The sequence below is a fragment of the Mastigoproctus giganteus genome, chromosome 3 (genome assembly GCF_048544385.1).
Source record: "Mastigoproctus giganteus isolate SK-2022 chromosome 3, ASM4854438v1, whole genome shotgun sequence".
Classification (NCBI taxonomy): domain Eukaryota; kingdom Metazoa; phylum Arthropoda; class Arachnida; order Uropygi; family Thelyphonidae; genus Mastigoproctus; species Mastigoproctus giganteus.
Genome location: NC_143577.1, coordinates 29,675,111 through 29,698,253, shown reverse-complemented (window position 1 = coordinate 29,698,253; position 23,143 = coordinate 29,675,111). Strand labels below are relative to the sequence as shown.

The 23,143-nt window shown below is 39.0% G+C and overlaps 1 protein-coding gene across 3 annotated transcripts in view; it reads right to left on the bottom strand.

The window, feature by feature from the left end:
* LOC150087834 (far upstream element-binding protein 1-like) overlaps positions 1 to 23,143 on the bottom strand; it is a 250,614-nt gene that overhangs the window by 81,801 nt on the left and 145,670 nt on the right. For all 3 annotated transcript variants that reach the window (XM_090369223.1, XM_090369222.1, XM_090369224.1), the window contains one exon: positions 20,409 to 20,507. In XM_090369223.1, the coding sequence (XP_090225349.1) occupies positions 20,409 to 20,507 (99 nt within the window). The remainder of the gene's footprint in view (positions 1 to 20,408; positions 20,508 to 23,143) is intronic.

Here is a 23,143-nt window from a genome sequence, read left to right as displayed (position 1 = left end):
CTCTCTGACTGCTCACTGCAGGTGATGGTTCTCTGTCTTCTAACTTCTCCACTAATGCTGGTATTCCCCAAGGTTCAGTTCTTTCTCCCACTCTTTTCCTCTTGTATTTTGAGTAACCTTGCCCTGCACAAACAGCTTGAACTCCTCAAATATCCATTACCAATTCCTCCAGTGATGCAAAGAAAACTTAGTTCATGCCAACCCTTCTAAAACTCAGTCCTGTCTTATATCTTGCAAATCTTCTGCTCCTATGCTTATCTTCGATAACACTCTGATTTCTAGGCACGATCATATACCTCTATTGGGGATTACCCTGACTTTTAATCTCTCTTGGCCAAAGGCATTATGATGGCCTTCTAAAGCCCATCATAATGCTGTACAAAAGAGGGCAGTTAGGTTAATTAATGACTGATCTCTAACAGTCTCTCCACCCTGTCTAATATACATTCTGTTCCTTCTGAGTGCCTTTTCTATTAGATACTTCCATGGGCACTGTTCTTCTGAATTGTCTTGTATAATTCCCGCTCTCTCTCTTTCAAAACAGTCCAAACACGTGCTGCCACCAGCCAACATCCGTTTACTGTCCAACTTCAAACTCTCTAATTCCCACTCTCTTCCAAAGCAGTTCCAACACATGTCACAACCAGGCAATGTCCTTTTAAAGTCCAACTTAAAACTCACAGAACCAACTTTTCTTCTTCCTCCTTTATTCATTCAAATTCTATTTCTGGATTCTATTTCAGCCTTCCATGATATGTATTTCCTGAAACTTACAATTTACAGAAATTCAAGTCTAATGTCAACAAGTACAGCCGATTCCGTTTATTTGGTACACATCAGGACTAGTGCATTTTGGCCCAATTAAGCAGTTGCCCCAATTATCCGAAGTCTTCAAACCTGTATATAATCCTCAACGTGCAGCTTACAGAATGTGTTATATATTACAAAAATTCCCTTTCTTCTACTAGCAAAATTCACTATAGATTACAAATAAAGTACTATATATGCTATCTTAATAGTCCAGCAGAGCTGTTGAGAGTATGTCGTATTTAGATTGAACAACTACTCAAACCTTCCAAATAGGTCAGATTTTACAATTAGTATATATATATATATATATATATATATATATATATATATATATATATCAGCCAAACATAGAAACCTGCTTTTAGAATATCCACAAATAATTTATATATGTTAAAAATAAATCAGACAGAGGAAGAGCCCTACAGAATAGCATTAGAAAGAAAAAGAAGGCAGATATAGCACTGTATTTCACTCTTATCTAAATTCATTAGTCTTACTGAAGCAGCATACCTTGGTAACTAAATATTTAACACCTACTGCCGTGAGATCATGAGATTCGTCAGGTAAATTATTTTTTTCAGATAACTCTTCTTGGTTTCCACACACTGCAATTCACCATGCATAAATATGCATGGTGAATTGCAGTGGCTTTTAATATCTAAATATAATTCAGAGTATAGTAAAAGTATTTCAGGCTACTTGTATTTAAACTCAGTCCCCCACTTCTAAGTTTTTTTTTTTTTTTTTTTTTTTTTAATGAAAATCTCAAATACAAGAAATATTTGAAACTACAGTACTATAAATGGGCCAAAGGCCATGAAAACAGATATTTTGATATTAGACTTGAATTTCTACAGATTCTAATCTTTGGGAAATAATACATGTGAAAGTAAAAAAGTTTTCTGTGAATTTGGAGTTGAACACTGAATGGACGAGGACTCATGGAATGTCTGGAATGGAGGAATTGCAGATGTCAATTCAGATGAACAATGCCCATGGTATCTACAGAAAAGACTCAGCAGAAACTAATCATCTATGAAACAGAGTATAGTGGAGAGACTGTAAAAGATGGTCACTAATTAACTTCCCTTTCTTCTGTTAAATACAGCCTAGAACAAAAGTAGCACTAACAACAGTAAAACTAAAGATACACCCCAATGTCATATAGCAGTTCAATAATTAGTATATGATTTAGATGCTATACGAAACTGAACTTTTGAAGAATGTACAGGCAGATGCATGATGAAGTCTATAATTAAAGCTAACAATGATTCGGATTAGGAATTGATAAAATTTCTTCTGTAATAAATACAATGAATATTTACTGCTTAAAGTGTTAAAGCTAAAACAAAAACTAATATATAACTGTCAGCTCATATAATTGATTTTGAAGCAGAAAACATGAAAATGAAATCAATTTATTAAAAAGGGAGACGTTTTAGTTATTTTTTGCTTTGATCGTGTTTGGCACAAAGGTCTTCTAAATAAGCTTCCATCTTATGGTTTGCCAACTGTTTTTTGTAATTGGGTATCCAGTAAAAAACCTCACATTATTTTCTCAAAAACTCTAAATTATTTTAATTTTTGTAGATTATTTTAAGAAAATTAACACTTTTAAGGGAGGGGGGGGGGTTGTTTTTTGCATTTGTAAAAATGTACGTGTCACTTTTACAACAAAAAAACATCCAACATCCAACACAAAAACATTCACAGATATATACATGGGAGCGACAATCACTCCAGCAGAAATTGGTATGGACAACAAACGACTGCAGAATAACGAGGGGTGCCAACTGCGGGTCAGATCATTACCTATTGATTGCAGATATATTAGTCAAATACCAGAATAAGGGATAAGTGAGACCTGATACGGTCAGTAAATACAATAGGGTAATACAAGAAAATATTGCTTATAAACTGAAATTACTATAGACCACGCCTAAGGCACTCTGTTACAATAATATGGGACTATATTATTAATCTCATCCAAGGGTCAATAAACTATGTAAAAATTACTCTGTATCCAGTTCTTTTGGGACAACCTTACAACAATTGATGAGTTAGATAATTTCCCTGTAACAACTCCATTCTGTGCTCATCAAGTGCTGTTCAGTCATAAGAAATATTCCTGGCAATAAGAGGGTCCATAATTTTTTTTGATGTTACAGAAATTATTCTTACAGGTCTGCAATTACCCATAATATCGCTTGTAAAAACATCTTTTATCATTACTGTATCTAGAAAATGAACATAAGGTGTGCTGTTGAGGTTACTGTTTGCTTATTTTTTATAGATGCTTAAATTACTCTCCTGTTAAACTTGACATTTTAATTGCATAATTTAAAAATCACTTTAATTGAAAAGCTAATCCAGGAATCTTTTTTTGATTTCATTCTTTTAAAGGTGATTAAGTTACTAGTTGTGGGGAATTTGCAAAACAAGTTCCAAACTTTGTTTTTTTTTCCTGTTTGGCTGGTATGCAATCCTGATTCCACCAGTAATTACTGTGTTTGTACTTCCCTTCAATATTTGATTAGTTATGTGTTCAACATCACCCATGGAACCAGTGCTGTAAACTAAACACATATTTTCACAGCACCAATGTTATGATGTCTCCTGAGCCTGGAGCTGTACCCAATCATGAGCAATCGATTCTATTTCTTTAATATCAGTGAACACATCCCCTCAGATCCCTCTGAATGGGATAATGCAAAATGCCTGATATATTATCAGCAATCATACAATTTGTCTAGATCCAATGTTATTTGCATTACTTTACCAAGCTACAATAAATTTACAAATTAGAATAAATTTTCAGTTTCTCAAAGATTAAACTTCTTTGCCTATTACTGTTCATTTTGAGGATATGTTCCTACAGGTCTGCGGTTACCCATATCACCCATGGAACTAGTACCGTAAACTAAACACACACACACATTTCACAGCTCCAATGGTACGATATCTCCTGAGTCTGGAGCTGTACCCAATTATGAGTAATCCATTCCATTTCTTCCTTTTAACATCAGTGAACATACCCCCTCAGATCCCTCTAAATGGGATAACACAAAATGTCAAATGTATTTTCGGCAATCATACAATTTGTCTAGATCCAATGTTATTCACATTCCTTTTCTAAACCAGAATAAATTTTCTGTTTCTTAAAGATTAACTTCTTTGCCTATTACTATAGATGCGCAAATGTGACCCCAATTCGAAAAGGAGGATCAAAGGGTGACACAAGTAATTACAGACCCGTTAGTTTAACTACTGTTCCAGGGTAATTAATGGAAGCACTGCAGTATCATCTAGACAAGACTGCAGTTATAGTTCAGACACATAATTGGTTTGTTAAGGGGAAGTCTTGTCTGACCAATCTGATTGGATACTATGATGTGGTCACAAAAAAACTGGATAAAAAAAATAATTTTGATATCGTATACAGCAGACTCAATTTACAGGGACAGTTCAAGACTCCAAATAAATAAATAAAAAAAAAAAAAAAAAACAACCAGAAATCATAAAATTCAAGTAACAACTAGATGTTTTAAATAAGCGACAAGAACTGGCGTTATAAGTCGTCATTAGGAGATTATTGTGCCTATTATCTTGCAACCTCCATTCTGTTCACACCTGCCATTAAAAAAAAAAAAAAAAGAGAGAGAGAGAGAGAGAGAGAAGAAGAAGAAGAAGAAGAAGAAGAAGAAATGTTTAGTTTGTTTTAGTGCGTTGGGTTGATTCTTGTGTTCCGCTGCACTGAAAAAAGACAAATTTTGTTTTGTTATTTATGTCAGGTATGTTGAAATTTTTTTTTTAAAGTAAAAATTTTTTCTCTCTAGAAATCACAAAAATGATGGGTAAACGCAAAAGAGTTGCACTTTCAATTAAACAAAACCTTGAAATTATTCAAAAGTTTAAAAACAGTGCATCCGTTAAATCTTTAATGAACCATTATAACATTGGTGACCAAACCATATGCGACATTGTAAAAAATAAAGGGAAGCATCGCATTGGACATGCGAGTAATGTGCGGTAAGTTTTTTTATCTATCGCCATACTTTTTACGTAGGTTGCCGAACATTTTTCAATACAGTAAGTCCCCAATTTACGCAAATTTAACCTTTTTTTTTTTTTTTTAAAGATTGTAAAATTTAAAACAACAAAAAATAATAATAATAAAATAATAAGCAATGAATAACGACGATCACGGCACACACACAAATGAGATACGGAGTAACAAGCAAAAAAATAGGAAAAAAAGAAAAGATTCTTATAATTTATATATGACTGAAGATTTCAGTGAAGGGGACACATTTCACCATAATAACGTAAAAACCCACCGAATTCCAGCTATTGATATTATTGCAAATGCAATAAGATAGAGTTTACTACCCGTTTATAATTAGATGAACGAACAGAAAAGCCCAATAAACCAGAAAGTGCAACTTGTTTTTATTGTTTTATGGCGGTGACCTCCAGAAATGTGCTTTAGTAAAATGTGAGCTCGTTTGGGGTGATAATAGTGAGTTTTCGCTTTAACCCTGTGAAGTTCATTTCATTTTGACCATTAGTGCCGACTAAGAGAATAAATGACAGCAGTACAAGTAAATCTACCAACAAAAGGAAAGCTATCGATTTGGATCAGAAAATTAAAATAATAAGGATGTATGAAAATCGTTGAACATTAACCAGTATCACACCGAATTCAGATTTGTCAATAATAATATAGAAGCAATATGTTATTAGTCATTCCCGAGTTACGCAAAACTCGACCTACGTAATAAGTCTTGGAACGTATCTCTTACGTATGTCAGGGACTTCTGTATTTTTGGATTAACCAGGAAATCGATTATCCGGGATTTCTTTTTTACTATCTATCCCAGATAATCGGGAGTCTACTGTATTTGGATTTTAGGAAAGCCTTTGAAACTGTTGCACGAGGAAGACTATTGTTTGAGTGGCAGAAAACAGAGAGGGGTTATCAATGGGCACTGCTCTTTGTGAACTAATGTTATTAGTGGAGTCCCCCCCCAGGGTTTGCTGTTGGGCCCATTGTTGTTTTCTGTATTTATTAATGATACTGATTAAGGTATATCAGGGGTGTTAATGACAGTAATAGCAGTGTGCTACTGCAGCAGGATCTAGAAAATTTGGGCAGGTGGGCTGAGAAGCAGCGACCGAAGTTTAACATTGACAAATGCAGAGTACTCCATATGGGTAGAAGTAACCCCAGAGAAACATACCAGCTGTGTGGTATTACACTTAGGGTGGTAGAAAATAAAAAGAACAAAGTAACTGTGCAGTCAGATATGAAATTTTCTGAGCAGTACAGGGGACAGGCTGGCAGAGCAGGTCATGAGGTATTGTCAATGATATACAGGAATTTTGCTAGTAGGGGAGAGGAAGTGATTATCCCTATGTATAAGGAAATGGTCAGGCAATCATTGAGTACTGTATACAGGTCTCAAGGCCTCATTTTAGGAAGGATGTAGAGTTGCTTGAGCGAGTACAGAGAAGGGCAACAAGATAGTTAGAGGAACGAAAGGGTGGTATTACAAAGAAAGGCTTAAGTTCTGCAAATTGCAGTGTCTGATCACCTGCAAGTTGATTTGATTGATGTGTATAAGGCCTTGAATAGTTTGAGCAAGCTGAATGCTAATGGGATTCTTCCTCTTGCCCACATTAGTCACCTCAGGGGACATACATTTAAACTGAGGAAAGACAGTTTTAGAACAGATCTTTAGAAATTTGCTTTTAGCCAGCAGGTAGTTTATTGCTAGAATAAACTTCCATCTGTCACAGTAGAAGTTCACAGCTCAAATAAAACTTGGATGAACTGTTGTGACCTTACTTCCAAATTGGAAAGTAAGGCAAAATGTGTATATCTGTAATTCATTTCAAAAATAGGCAAAGCATGCTTCTTATAAAGAATATGTCAATTGCATTAACAGATAGATTTATTTGACCAAGGAAGGGAAAAAGATCAAAGTTTGCTGTATTACCTTGGTGGGATCCATGTTTTAATGTCCAGAAAATGTGAAACCCAACATTTGTGTTAATGGTGACAGTCCATTAAAAGATTAACTGTGGGGGTTGGGGTGGTCTTATATGAGGTGCACTAACTGAGGAGGACTTTCATTCATAAGTAAACAGAGATGGTGAGATATGTTTCACATGTGAAATTGTGCTATATCACTTACATTTAGTTTTGCCCAAGCTAGGTATCTGAAGACACCATCTGTCACTCCACATGTCCACTGAATATTGTACGCGCTTTTTGGATGATTCTCTTATAATCCATGTAAGAACTAGAGAATGGGATTGAAGCAAAAATCAGATTGTTTAGCTGCATGGTTTGTTTTTTCATAGGATATCAGTGTGTCTCAGAGTTCAGCAGACATTTAGTTCTGTTTATGATCTTTACTTTAAGAAGGCTGGGATCTGATATCATTCAACACAACACAGGATGAGAAGTGGGGTGGATTACTTGGTATAACCAATTCTGTGTTGAGGGAATCTAAAAAAATTGTGGGAAGCCATAAGGAAAGCTGCAGATTCTAATCCTTTGGGTGTGTTTTTGAAATGAGAGCAGAGTTGGCACAGCAGGTTTTCTGAACATGTGTATGCCACAGGGAGTGAGTTTCTAATAGTGGAAGAATCTGTGGAATGGGTTTCCTTCCAGAATATTTTAGGTATTGCAAAAATTTGCAACATATCGTGGGCAACAGAAATGTGAAAAGAGAAGAAATGAAAAGATAATACAAACCACCTTATCCTTTTTATAAGAAAGAAACTGACATTAGCAGAGGCATATGATGCAAGAAAGCAAGCTTATTCAGCATCAGCCAAAAAAAAAAAAAAAAAAAAAAAAAACACAACCACTACTCCCATTTCACCCCTCCCTTCGTTCGAAATACCTGTCCAGCTGAGCCTTAAATTTATTTAGGCTATCAACTTCAACAACAAGTGATGGAAGTCTATTCCACAAACCAACTGCCCGCTAGCTAAAGGCAAATTTCTGCACATCTATTCGACATCCGTCCTTCCTCAATTTGAATTTATGCCATCTCAGGTGATTATTCTGAGCAAGAGGAAGAATCCCATCGGCACTGAGCATGCTCAAGCCATTCAAAGCCTTATACACGTCTATCAGATCACCTCGCCGATGCCTAGTCTCCAGACTCTGTAATTTGCAAAACTTAAGCCTTTCTTCGTATGAGCAACCCTTTGTTCCATTCACTAATCTTGTTGCCCTTCTCTGTACTCGTTCCAGCAGCTCTACATCCTTCTTAAAATGAGGCCTCCAGACCTGTATACAGTACTCAAGGTGTGGCCTGACCAATGCCTTATACAAGGGAATAATCACATCCCTATCCCTGCTAGAAAAATTCCTGTATATCATTGACAAGACACCATGAGCTACTCTTGCAGCTCGTCTGCACTGCTCAGAGAACTTCATATCTGCCTGCACAATTACCCCCAGGTCCTTTTCATTCTGTACCACTGTCAGCATAGTACCACAGAGTTGATACGTTTATCTGGGGTTACTGTTTCCCATATGTAGTACTTTACATTTGTCAATGTTAAACTTCATTTGCCACCTCTCAGCCCATTTGCTCAACCTTTCCAGATCCTGTTGCAGCAGCATAGCATCAGTAGTGTCCTTAACAACCCTGCCAACCTTTGTATCGTCTGCAAACTTGGACATTAAGCTTGATATACCATCATCAATATCATTTATAAATACAGAAAACAACAATGAACCCAACACTGAACCCTGAGGAACACCACTAATAACATTAGTCCACGTTGAGCAGTGTCCACTGATTACCACTCTCTGTCTTCTGCCACTCAACCATCCCTTTATCCATAGCAGCAATTTGCCTCCAATGCAGCACTGCTCCAATCTGTGCAGCAGTCTTCCATGTGCAACAGTATCAAAAGCCTTTCTAAGATCCAAATATATGATATCAAAGTTATTCCCTGCATCCAGTTCTTTTGTGACTACATCATAGTATCCAATCAAATTGGTCAGACAAGACCTGCCCTTAACAAAACCATGCTGTGTCTGAGCTATAACTGAATTCTTATCTAGATGATCCTGCATGCTTCTTTAACCAGTGCCTCCATTAATTTTCCTGGAACTGAAGTTAAACTAACAGGTCTATAATTACTTGTGTCAGCCTTTGATCCTCCTTTGTGAATTGGAGTTACATTTGCACATCTCCAGTCTATGGGTACCTCCCCCGAGTCCAAAGAAGCTCTCATAATTATGGCTAGGGGTTTGCTTAATTCCTCTGCTGCCTCCTTTAATATAACTGGATAGATCCCATCCACCCTGGGTGCCTTTTTTATGTTTATCCTCAACAATTTCTCCTCCACTTTCCTCTCAGTTATCAGAAAATCATCTAGCTCACTGCCAATGTTTACTTCACCTACGACATTTCCCTTCCTGAATAACTCCTCATGTGTGAATGTAGAAGCAAAATACTTGTTTAGATTGTTAGCCACCTGAGCGGGATCCTCAACTGTTGAACCATCAACATCCAGTGGACCAATCTGATTCATCCCTTTCCTTCTTGAGTTTAAGTAAGTAAAGAACTCTTTTCTGTTTTTCTTTGCATCCTTTGACAAGGATTTCTCATAATCTGCCTTTGCCTGCCTAATCTCCTTTGTGACTTGGTTACAGACCAACTTATATCTATCATAGGCTTCCATGTCACCCATGTTAATTTGTATGTATCCCATGCATTTTTCTTCTCTGCCATATGTCCATTAGTTCATCTGACAACCATTTAGGCCTGAACCTCAAACAATATTTCTTGGTTGGTGTGTAAAGCCTGGTAGCTTCCAAGATTAGTTCCTTGAATGCTTCCCATTTTGAATTTGCTGTTGGTAATATCATCAGTTGGTCCCACTGTATAGAATTTAAATACTGTCTCAGACCATCATAGTCGCCTTTACGAAAGCAAAAACCCTTCCCTTTGCCTCTGATGGTAGTTACCTCCTTGAGTAAATCCCACTTCAGCACACTGTGATCACTGCCACCTAGTGGTTCCTTTATATGCAGATTCTTAATGCATGAAGAATCACCACTGATAATCAGATCAAGAGTATTACTCCCTCTAGTTGTCTCCCGAACATGCTCGTGTAGAAAACAATCATCCAATAAATGCACAAAAGCCTTGCTAGTGTGTGAGTGACACTAGCAAGGCTTTTATGTGTTTTTTTAACTAATAGCATAACCCCTCCTCCCTTCCTATCCTGTCTATCCTTTCTGTAGACGTTGTACTCCCCAAATTCCAGTTCTGCATTCCTTATAACTGTGTGACACCACGTCTCTGATATCCCAACAATATCTGCCTTTGATGTTTTGAGCAATACCTCAAATTCATCAAATTTATTTATTAAACTCCTAGCATTGGTGTACACACAAGTATACATGCACCTGTTTCTATTCTTAGCTACCCTAACACAACCCATGTGTTTACTTGTACCGCAATGACTTCCAGCAGTCTCTGAAATATCCTGCATCTTGTTTTTCAGGCTTCTGCTCATTCCAATAGAAGCAGTGCAAGAATCTCTTTCACCTCTGCCAGTGGCTACTGTTAATCTATTAGTGTTTGCCTCCCCCCAAGCTAGCAGTTTTCCGACCCACCTAACACTGCCTCGATAGCATCAGCAAATATTCTTGCACCCTTTCTATTTAAGTGTATCCCATCCCTGTAGAAGTAATCTCTCCTGTTAACAAGTACAATCCAGGCTGAAAAAAATTCTACCCCTTGAGCCCTGCACAATCTTTCCAGGGCCGAACTGATCGACAAGGTTAGTTAGTTAGTTCAGTTTTATTGGCGCATCAGCAACTTAGGCTATAATGCGCCAAAACTAGTAAAACATTCAGTGACCTAATGAATTAGGTCACTAAGTCAGAGTATAAAAACAATTGTAAACTGTAAAAGACAAATATCTGTAAACGAGTAACAATAGTAAACCTTAAAATAATAAGATTTTTTTTTTTTTTTTTTTAAATACGAGTAAAAAGGTTTACTGTTTTTAGGAAACTAAAAATAGCAGACACATGGTCATTGTCAGATAAAATCTGACTGAGTGTATATGGCTCAGTCAGATGGTTAAAAGCGGTATAACGAGCATTTCTAAAATTGGTACAGTCACATAAAATATGTTTGATGGATAAAATGGTGTCGCACTGCTCGCACATAGGAGGGTCATCAGCCCTCAGCAAAAAGGAGTGTGTTAGATGACAGTGTCCTATGCGGAGCCGAGCAAGAACAACTTCCTCTTTGCGATCCCTGCGTAAGCTGGACCGCCATGGATGGATCATAGGCTTAATTCGACATAGTTTGTTTGTAGTAATCAGTCGATGCCACGAATCTTGCCACTGAAATTGTAGGTTACTATGGATCACTTGCCTGTAGTCTGTATAGGGGACTAACAGGTCAAGATTATCCGTCAGGGCTGCCGATTTGGCTGCAGTGTCAGCCAAATCATTTCCTCTAATCCCGATGTGACTGGGGATCCAGCAGAATCGGATATCGAATCCACTTACAAAGAGGCTGTATATTATCTGCTGGATTCGGGACAGGGTTGGATGATTAGTGTGTGACATCGCTGATAAAGCCTGTAGTGCACTCATTGAGTCGGCATATATAATACTCCGTTGGTAACGGTGTTTTCCTATGTGATCTAGAGCTAACTCTATGGCATGCAGCTCTGCAGTGTAAATGCTGCAGTCAAGGGGTATCTGCTCTGATACGGTATTATTTGGAAAGACAGCAGCAGATCCCACATATGATTCTGACTTCGAGCCGTCTGTGTAAACTGGCAAGAAGTCAGAATGTTCTGCACGGTGTTGTGAATAGAGCTGAAGGTAGACAGAGGCTGGAGTATTAGACTTCGTCGCAAGTTTGAGCGAGAAGTCACATGCTGGTGTTTGTGCATGCCAGGGTGGAAGGGGCTCCTTTGGTGATCGAGCGACCTTGTCTACCGAGATGTTAAGCTCATTGAGTAGCTCTTGAACACGAATGCCGAATGGGCGATTGGCGGTCCGCCGTGTGTTATAAAGATTTTCCCATCGTGGCTCGAAAACGGATGTCCATGTGGGATGGTCCGGCAGGGACTTCAGCTTGAAGGCATATTGTAGAGACAACTGCATTCGTCGAAGCGACAAGGATGGTTCAGTTGCTTCGACATACAGACTTTGGACAGGTGATGTTCGGAATGCACCAGTAGCGATACGAATGGCTTGGTGATGGATGGGGTCAAGCCAACGAACAGCGCTATTTCTGGCAGATGCATACACCTGAGACCCATAATCTAATTTTGAGCGTACAAGTGCACGGTACTGACGTAGTAGAGTGCATCGGTCTGCACCCCAAGAGGTAGAAGAGAGAGAGCGGAGGATGTTAAGCCCTCTCGTACACTTCGTACGTAGCTGACGAATGTGTTGAACAAATGTCAACTTTTTGTCAAAAATGAGTCCCAGGAATTTTGCCTCTGATACGACTGGGATGGTGCTTTGTCCAAGTCGTAATTCAGGCTCAGGGTGGAGGTTACGTTTGCGACAAAAATGGACGCAAACGGTCTTCTCCGGTGAGAACCTGAAACCATTGGCCGTGGCCCAGATGTTAACACGGTCAATAGCTTGTTGCAGTTGTCTCTCAATAACCCTCATATTGCATGATTGAGAGAACATGCTGAAGTCATCGACATAGAGTACACTGTTTACAGTTGGAGGAAGTTGTTCTGAAATAGAATTTATTTTAATGGCAAAAAGCGTAACACTTAAGACAGATCCTTGTGGTACCCCCTCCTCTTGGCAAAAAGGCCGCGAAAGGGAGGATCCTACACGAACTTGGAAATAACGGCAGGATAAAAAATTTTTAATAAAAATGGGAAGGTGGCCTCTCAGACCGAGATTGTATAGATCTTTTAAAATACCAAATCTCCAAGTTGTGTCGTACGCTTTTTCCATGTCAAAGAACACCGATACCAAATGTTCTCTTTTTAGGAAAGCATCTCGGATAGATGTTTCCAGTCTAACTAAGTGGTCCAATGTGGACCTATTTCTTCGGAAGCCGCACTGAAAGCGGGAGAGAAGGTCATTCGACTCTAAATACCATAAGAGCCGAGCATTGACCATTCTCTCCAATATTTTGCACAGACAGCTGGTCAGAGCAAGAGGACGATAGTTTTTTGGATATTTAGGATCCTTTCCTGGCTTAGCAAAAGCAAGAATAGTTGCCTTGCGCCAGGTTTCCGGAAAGTGCTCCTCGAGGAAGATTCTGTTGTACAGGAGGAGCAGACGGTCCATGGATTCTGGTGAAAGATGTTTGATCATTTCATAATGGATGTTGTCTGGTCCAACAGCGGTAGCCTTTGTACGGGCGAGTGCTGTTTTCAGCTCATGGATATTAAATGGCCCATTGTATGGGTGGGATCCCTTCGATGTGAATTTAAGGGCCTGTTTTTCAGCGTGGCCCTTTAGGACCAGAAACTCTGGGGAGTAAGATGATGTTGCGGAGATGTTAGAAAAAGTTTCCCCAAGAGCATTCGCTATTGCAGTAAAGTCTGCAATAGTACATCCATTATATTCAAGGACCGATGAGGGGTGCGCTGTGTATTTTCCCTTCATTTTCCGGATTTTATCCCAGACTACCTTAGAGTTGGTAGACTGGTTAATAGATGATGTAAAACGGATCCACGATTCCTTTTGACTCTGACGACGGATGTAGCGTGCTTTGGCTCGTGCACGTTTAAAGGCTATAAGGTTGGTCGTGGTAGGATATCGGCGGAATATCCCCCACGCTTTGTTTTGAGCCTTTTTTGCTGCTGTGCATTGTGAATTCCACCAGGGTTTGGGAAATGGTGGAAACCGGGCAGATGTTTTTGGAACAGTATTCGCAGCTGCTTGGACAATATTTTCTGTGATGTACTTAACTGCATCATTGATAGGCTCTTGACTGACTGTACTAAGATCAAAATTTGCCTGATGTTGGAAGGCAGTCCAGTCAGCCTGATCAAACTTCCACCGTGGTAACCTGAAGGGAAGACATGGTCTCCCACTGTGTAACAAGGTTATCACAGGGAAGTGATCACTTCCGTATGGATTCTCCTCCACTTCCCAAGTGAATGAAGGGAGCAGAGAAGGGGAGCAGATAGAGAGATCAATGGCAGAAAAGGTACGGGTAGGCATGTGGAAAAAGGTGTTTGTTCCAGTATTTAGAAGGGAAAGGTCATTGTCATTGAGCATATGCTCTATGACTCGTCCCCTTCCGTTGATGTTAGCACTACCCCACAGGGTGTTATGTCCATTCATATCCCCGAGAAGTAAGAAAGGGGGAGGCAACTGCGTTAGAAGATCATCAAGGTCTGCCTGGGAGATGTCAGTCCCAGGTGACAAATAAATAGAGCATACAGTTAATAAGAATCCCACTGAAAGGCGAATTGCAACAGCCTCTATGCTGGTTGTAATTAGCAAGGGCTGCACTGGGGTATGGTTACCCACAAGGATAGCCACTCCCCCATGTACAGAGCCGTCCGCAATTCTATCCTTTCGAAAAACTGTGATGTTGTGCATGGTGGGATCATCATTTGCCTTTAGATATGTCTCCTGCAAGCAAAAGCAAACTGGCTCGTGCTTTTGCAGGAGGGCCTTGATGTCATCTATATTTCGCCGGAATCCACGACAATTCCATTGTAGGAATTTAGCCATTATTTTGGCTTGGTGGGTCCATCAGGCGGCTTCCGAGGTGCTGAGGGCTTACTTTTGTCAGTCTTGGATTTATCTTTTTTGGGGAAGAAAGGACGCTGTCCTGTGTCCATTTCCTCCTCCGCAAAGAGTTCCAAGACTGAATCTTCGGGTACCTCCTTCTGCTCGACATCCATCTTATCATGGGTACTAGGGGGTACTTCCCCTTTTTTATTCTTTTCTTTAATAGTTACCTCTGGAACTTGTGGAGCGTTAGGAGGTACCGATATAGGAGTGGCAGCTGATTGGTCCTTCTGCGCAGGTTTTTGAGAACTTAAAAGGTAACGCGCGATGGGAGTGAAAGACTCCTTTGGAGGAATGGTCACGTCCGTCTGAGTTCCGACGGAACATCTCCCTGCTACCTTCTGGGCGTAGGTAGGTCTGTTGGTATTCAGGGGTTTGACCGATTTCCTTGCCTCCTGGTATGATATATTTAGCTCTGCCTTCAGCCGTTGAATTTCTTTTTCTTCTTTCCACCTCTGGCATGCTCGTGAGTAGGCCGGGTGTTCGCCCTCACAGTTAATACAGGTGGGTTTTGCGGCTGAACATGCTGTTGTTTCGTGGTCCTTTGCACCGCATCGAGCGCATGCAAGGACTCCACGGCAGGCCATTTGAGAATGTCCATACTTCTGGCACTTAAAGCACCGTAAAGGGTTCGGAACGTATGGACGCACTGAACAGTTGATGTATCCAGCTTTTATCTCGTCAGGAGGTTTAGGAGAGTTAAAAGTCAGGATAACGCTCCTGGTTTTAACTATTTTTCCATCCCTTCGCGCAGTAATTCTCTTGACGGCAATAACTCCCTGGGGTTTTAATTCAGAGCAGATTTCCTCCTCGGTTACGTTGAGAAGGTCCCACTCCGAAATGACACCTCTCGATGAGTTGAGTGTTCTATGTGGTGTCACTGTTATAGGGATTCCTCCGATTGATGTTGTTCGGAGGAGATGTTCAGATTGCCTGTCATTTTTAGTTTCAATTAAGAGGTCTCCAGAACGAAGCCTCTTAACTGATTTGGGTGAACCTGCTAACCCGTCTAACCCTTTTTGAATGAAAAAGGGCGACATTTTACCAATCGGTGTCTCATTGGTAGAATGCATGATTAAGAACCTTGGGACTGGCCCTGATGGTACTTCAGTTCTCTGCCTTTTTTTAGCAATAATGCTATCAGTATCATTGTCTATGTTTTCAGATAGGGACCGGGTTGGGGCCCCTGAAGAAATAAGTTTATCAGGATTCATGAGTTTTTTTAAGTGGTTCAGTGCCCGGGCTCCCCAGACACCATACCCGCACCGCCGCCAGCCTGAATCCTGTCCCTCGGACCATGAGGGTAGGGGCATGGCTTTGACACGGTTGACTCTCGCAGGCGAGCCTACTAGCCGATTGATCCTAGCCGGGCCTTCCAGGACCACCCGTCTTGTCGAAGCAGGGGCCAAAGTGGTGTATTGAAGCTGGGCCCCTCAACCACCAGGATCCCCCTTTCCGAATTTCCACGGGTCGCAGCGCACGGCAAACACGCCGGATTCCATTGATGTAAGCCCGGAACCTAGGCTGTGGGCGTTGGATCCCAGTGATGCTAGTCTGGAAGTCCAGCAGCGTCACTGGGAGGTCCCCTCACCACGTACAGGTGCCCACGTCGAGGGGATCGACAAGGCTCTCATCATATACTCCCTCCTATTGTGTCTGGGCAGAATTGTAGACACTTTCAAATTCAACCCTACTTCACGGCTTTTTTTCAACAGTGACCTGTACTTGTTAAGTAACTCTGCTGGTCTCCTACTCTTAATATCATTAGTGCCAACGTGTACAACTATATCACCTTTTGTGCTCTTAAAAGATGATATCCGCGCTACATCATCAACCTTTGCCCCTGGCAGACATACCCTGGTCCTGTTCCACCTATCCTTTTTTACAAAGCATGTTCCTCGTTTCCCTGACAATAGAGTCACCAACAACTACCAGTTCCTGTGGGAGCAGCGTATTCTGCCTTGGGGGCTGCCTCTGTGTTGCAAGATGACCAAGTGCAAGCTCTGGCGTTGATGTGGGCAGCTGAGAGCTTGATGGGCCCCTCAATTTATTTCCTTCGAGGGCATCCACCCTGTCCTTCAAGGTCTCATATAGGCCCATAACAATGCTGAGTTGTCGCCTAATTTCCTTGCACTCCTTGCATCGTGCACACACAAAGACATCCCTCGTGGCAGTATCATGTCCCGTACCCGATTGCTCCGCAAACATCAAGCAAACAGTGCATCTTAAAAGGCTGTGATTCAGAGGGCAACTGCCCCCCTCAGTTCTTCTCTGAGCCACAGCACTCCCATTAGCTTGAGCCTTTTGCTTTGCTGCTCTGGTCTGAGTCATGATTTCGATTTAATGTCAATAAAATTACAATTTCAGAACAAAAATTAAAACCTTAAACTTGTATCCCAACACATTTATAACGCTATATTTATTTTTCAGTATCGAGTGTTATCTACGAGTTCCCTTTATATAACTTCCGTATCAAGTTATGTATTAATTATTTGTTACGTTTGTACTCTAAGTCATTATATATATATATATAGTTAAAAGTACAATTTAATTGACAATGAAGTTTAACAAGATTAATAGATTTTCTGATTAATTGACAATATTATATTATGCACTATACTACACAAAGCTAATGCTATCGAATTCTGGATATGCTGTATCGTGTTACAATGGCGGTAATTACGAACGGTACTTCTACGGACTCTTAAGTATTGATTAACTTCCAAATCTCGCTTACTAAATTTAGAATAAACTAAGGATCCTGACTAGGTCTATAGCTACTTATAGATAATAATTTGATATAACAATTGGTAAATAAATCGGCTAAATACGGTTAAAAACCTCTCATTCAACGGAGCTGCAATTTGTAACACGTGAATTTGATACCGTTGCCGATACTAAGTAATACCCACAAAATCTCTATCAAGTTAAACTTTAAATAAGTATCGTAACTAGGAATATAAAACTACTCTAGAAAATAAGTAAATATGCCAATTTAAGCTAATAAAACAGAAAATAAATCAGAAAAAACTTCTCTTCTCCAGGAGCTGCAAAATAGCTGACATAACTGACCTGAAAAATTTATAAGTTTGCTACACTTCTGAGGAATCATGGAATATAAGCAAGAAAAATGGAATTTGTTTACTTCAGTGGCAGTGCAAGAGTTTTCATGATTCTATGAAATTTGAGATTTCTGTTAAATAAATATTAAAAAAAAAAATATATATATATATATATATATATATATATATATATACACATTATACCACTCTACTCATGTAGTACACTGGTGTGGAAAATTTAAGGACCAGGTCAAGTTTTCACCTGTAGCTTCTTATAGGAATGGCCTGGATATGAGAAAATCATACCAAAGGAACCTCGTAAGATACAGAAATGATGAAGGAAACAACACCAACACAACGGAAACAAAATGGTACAGAACATAACGAAACAGGCCTACGCGCTCTGGATTCATTGAGGAATTTATTGCTTAAACACAGAGCGTACAGATAAAGCAGAAATATATGAGCTTCCGGCTATATGGTAGCCTTCGTCAGAATGACGAAGGCTACCATATAGCCGGAAGCTCATATATACTTATTAAAGAAGAAATATATGAGCTTCCGGCTATATGGTAGCCTTCGTCAGAATGACGAAGGCTACCATATAGCCGGAAGCTCATATATTTCTGCTTTATCTGTACGCTCTGTGTTTAAGCAATAAATTCCTCAAAATGGTACAGAGGGACTTTATTCTATAATGGCAACACAGCACTGGCTGCCATGATACAGATGCATCACTACCAAAGATGGAACAAAGGTAAAGGGGTGGTCCTCGCCAGGAGATATGGCCACCCCTAATGTCGATGCAAGCTTTGCACCGCCTGTCCATACTTAGAACAATGTTGTTGATAAGTTCTTGCGGTAACATCGTCCATTCCTCTGTCAGCACCATCTTCAGCTGGTGAACATTTTCTGGTGGGTGTGGACGTGCCACTAAGCATCTCCCCAGAGGGTCCCATAATGTGTTCGATAGGATTTAGATCGGCGGGGGAAAGGGCAGGCCAATCCATACGAACAATGTCCTCATTTTCCAAAGGCATATCAACAGCTGCAGTGCGACCATCCATAAACACAAACTCGGGGCCAATGGCACCTCGGAACAGACACACATGGGGAAGGATTACCTCAGTGCAGTAGCGTGCACCAGTTACTGTAATGCCTTCCAGTAACTGGAGTTGTGTACATCTATCGAAGATAATGCCTCGCTAGACGAGAACACCTCTACTGCCATATCGATTCCTTTCATTGATGTTTGTGGGGTGATACCGTGTGCCAACCTCTCGCCAGATTAGCTGACGTCCAGAATCACTGCTGAGACTGAATCTATTCTCATCAGTAAAGAGTGCCTTAAGTAAAGATTTTGTGATTGTAGCCTTTAGAAATAGTGCTGGTCCTTAAGGTTTGCACACCAGTGTAGGATACCATACAAACAATTATACAACTATACACTATTACGCCATAAATTGAACCTCAGGGTCTATTGACAGCAATAGAATAACACATGCTTCCATGTCTTTTCATGCTCCACAAGAATCTTTTTTGGGATTTTATTAGCAGTCTGGCCAGTTTTTTGATAGATCACACAGAAATTCATGTTGCACTGCAGCTGAGTAGTTGGCTCATCTCCATTTTTCACTGCTAATTCAGACAAGGAAGACATTTTACAAAGTTTTTTCCACATTGGAAAAATGTTATTCAGGTATTGAAATCAATATTTTAAAACATTTTTCATATTATTCCAAACATTGAGAGTAATCAAATAATCAAATTCATGAAGTAGTTTTCAAACATTTTTCTAATGTACACTGCACTTTGTGTAGTTTTATCGAAATATTATAAAAATATGTTCAAAATTATTAACATAAACTTAGCATAATATGTATACTTTACCTGACCTTTATGTCATGAAAATGTTTATGAATGTGTTTCTTAGCATGCTAAGAAACTTTTATTTTGCCTAGAGTCTGAGGACCTCACATGTGCAACTGACTTTTTTTCCCACCAGCAAAATTTAGGTTTAATTAAATAGGCAATACTGTTTCTAATCAATATTATTAAAAAAATCCCAAAACATGCAGCAGTGTCCATTAACCAATAACAAGCACATAAAGAATGCTTTTATTGCAACCAAAAATTTTAGTTCTTAGTTGTGTGCAAAACTGCTTTACTAATAATTTCCATAGAGGAACAAAAGAAGAAACATCAGAGAAAAGAATAATACATCTGTGTTCACTTGCTACTTACACATTAAGTTAGAGCTGATGAAAAAAGTTGTAAAGACAATCTACAAAAAAATATGCTGCTGAACAAGGAAGACATTTTACAAAGTTTTTTCCACATTGGAAAAATGTTATTCAGGTATTGAAATCAATATTAACAACTTATTTTTGTTCACTGATGAGAAGTACCAAACATTTTTACAAGTATCAATCATTTGCTTATAATGTAGTTATATATACTGGTAACATGTATATTTTTTTGCATTTTTAAGAAAATAAAATCTAATATTTTTTAAAAACAAATATTAAAATATATTTTTTATAATTATTTCGATTTTGAAATTAATATAATATTTCATCTGTCATTATGTGTAATTAGATTGTTAAATTAAGGCTCTATTGTAGCATCTAGATTTTCACAATGACATAATATAAGATACCGTTTTTGTAATATTTAATGGATCTAAAAATCTGAGGAAATTAAGCCCTGACCATAAAAAACTGCTGTGAAAATATCTCGCCACTGACCTCACACTTCTCAGGTTCCCCTGAGATCCTGAGAGCTTTTTCATGTAGTGTTTGCTGTGGTCCATCCTGAATCATTACCATTTTCACCCCAGCACGTTCCTGAGGAGAAAAACCACATTTAATTCAATTCACTTCAAACAGAATTCTTTGGCTTAATGATTTTATCTTCTATCTAATAAATGCAGATAACAATTAGTTATATTGATAAATTTATCACAAAAGCCATTATACTGATAAAACATAGTTACACAATAATGAAAGATACTCTACATTCAGTTTAAATAAAGATTAACTGTCAGTATTCTGATAAACAGCAAGCTAGGCACAAGATATACACTTGTAATATTCTAAATTAACATAAACTCATAATGGCAGCCAGGCGAGTGGATTAAAAACAAGTATGAATGCTTAGGTAGCTTAAAGTTAGGGGTAATTATTAAAATCCATCTGATACTACTGTAAGAATTCACAAATATTTCCCAGAAGATTTATCCTTTCATCATTTGGTGTTGGAAAAACATTGGGGGGAAGGGGGGAGACATGAAGGAGAAGAATTAAAAGACTAAAAGATGTCAAATTAATGTGCTTGGCATTTAGGTGTTTATCCCTGACAGTAAAGTTTTTTTATAATTTTAAAATGCAGTGGTAATCAAGAAGATAAAGCTTTGTTCATAACTATATGCTTACTATCTATACTTAGCTATCAGGAGCATTTCTAAAACTCCCACAAGAAAGGCATCTAAATCTAGTATTCTGTTATGAAGAATTATTAGCACTCTTCAGTAACCCAAGAAATAACACCTTACATAAATATTTTCTTCTTTCATAATAGCACCTGATAGGTTCACACATTGAAATCAACAGAACTGATGCTGCAAAATGACTACTTTAGCTTTAACACCACCAAGCAGTACTGAAAATTTGTATATTAAATATTTCAAATTTGAAAATGATGCACTGCCAATTGATGAAATATTAGTCACCTTGGCATTTACAAAATAATTTTTCAGTGGACACTTGCACACCATGGGTAACATAGAGCAACAAAGTATTTCCTCACTAAAATCAAGAACAGAACCTTCTCCTCTTGTTTTATCCCCCATAACCTTGGCAGCAGAAATGCCTATGACTAAGTCAGAATCATGCTTCTGGTTTTGTCTGCTACGGTAATCAACTTCCAATATGGAAGTAGACTATTGGAAAACTGATGGTAAAGAAAATTTGTACATAACAAACAGGATTACAAGGTACATATCCCTGACTCCTAGCAATGACCCCAATCTGGATATGACACATGTTGGATTGAAGAGCCATGTTAAAATTTTCATCAAACATTGGCATAACATTTTTTTTTTTTTTTTTTTTTTTATGTGAACCCCAAACATTTAAAAGAATTAAGCAAATTGGTTTATTCAAACTAGAAGAGAGAACATGAACACTTTCTGCATGAGTGAGGATAATATATTTAAGAGGCTACAGTTATATTTTATCAATCTTAAACAGAAGTTTGACATTCTGAAGTGATCTTGATGGGGTTCATTAATTTTTCTTTCAAGACCTCTTTTGGATCATGATCTGGATGAGTCAGTAGCACTTAATTATGGATTACTTGAATACTTTTCAATCTAGTAATTCTCAAAAGTGTTCCTATGGCTTTTTCCCATTACATCTGATTGCTTCTTTAAACAGACTTTTCAAAGATTGCTAGTGTTCTAAACAGTCTAGGTACATTTGATCAAACATCCAATATTGATTAAAGGTACCTAGAAATGTACATGTATACATAAAAATCTTTTATGCTCCAGTGGAATGCATCAATTGAAATTGTTTACCTCTAGCTTTCTTTTAGCACTTTCTCTCTCTCTCTCTCTAGATACTGGCAAATGTCTACTAAGTATTCATCAACTTTCAAAGGCAGGCATGCAATTCCCTTTGCACATAAGATGAGAAGAACAGCCTATTACCACATAGTGATCAATCTCTTTTTATACTCTTGCTTCTCCAGTTTTCAGATCTATCAAAACAGGTGCATTATTAACACTAAGTGCCATACAGGTATTTTTGAAGGAATCCCACATACTTTCAAGATGTTCAGATGATGTCCAATGCTGTATCCTGTAGAGTCACCTTCCAATGCTGGCAATAAGACCAAGCTGCTTTATATACACCGATGAGCAAAAACATTATGACTGCCTACCTAATATGATGTTGGTCGTCCATGTGCAGCCAAAACAGCTCACACCCGGCGAGGCATGGCCACAAAGATTTCTAAATGTGTCTTGTGGTATCTGGTACTAACACGTAACCAGCAGATCTTTAACTCCTGTAAGGTCCGTGGTTGAGATGCCACAGATCGGAGTTGCTGTTCAAACACAAATCACAGATGCTCGATGGGATTGATATCTGGGGAATTTGGAGGGCAGGGCAATACCTGGAAGTCTTCCTTGTGTTCTGCGAATTAGTCTCCAACAATCCAGATGGTGTGGCATGGCACATTATCCTGCTGAAAGACAGCACCACCAGACAAGACACCGTTGCCACCAGCTTGTTTTTGTCCCACAGTGCATCCAGATGCCATCACTTCCCCAGGTAAATGACGTACACATACCCGTCCACCCACATGGTGCAACAGGAAATGCGATTCATCGGATCAGACTGCCTTCTTTCAATCACTCAAGGTCCAGTTTCGATGCTTGCATGTCCACTGTAGGCGCTGTCACCAGTGAACCGTGGTT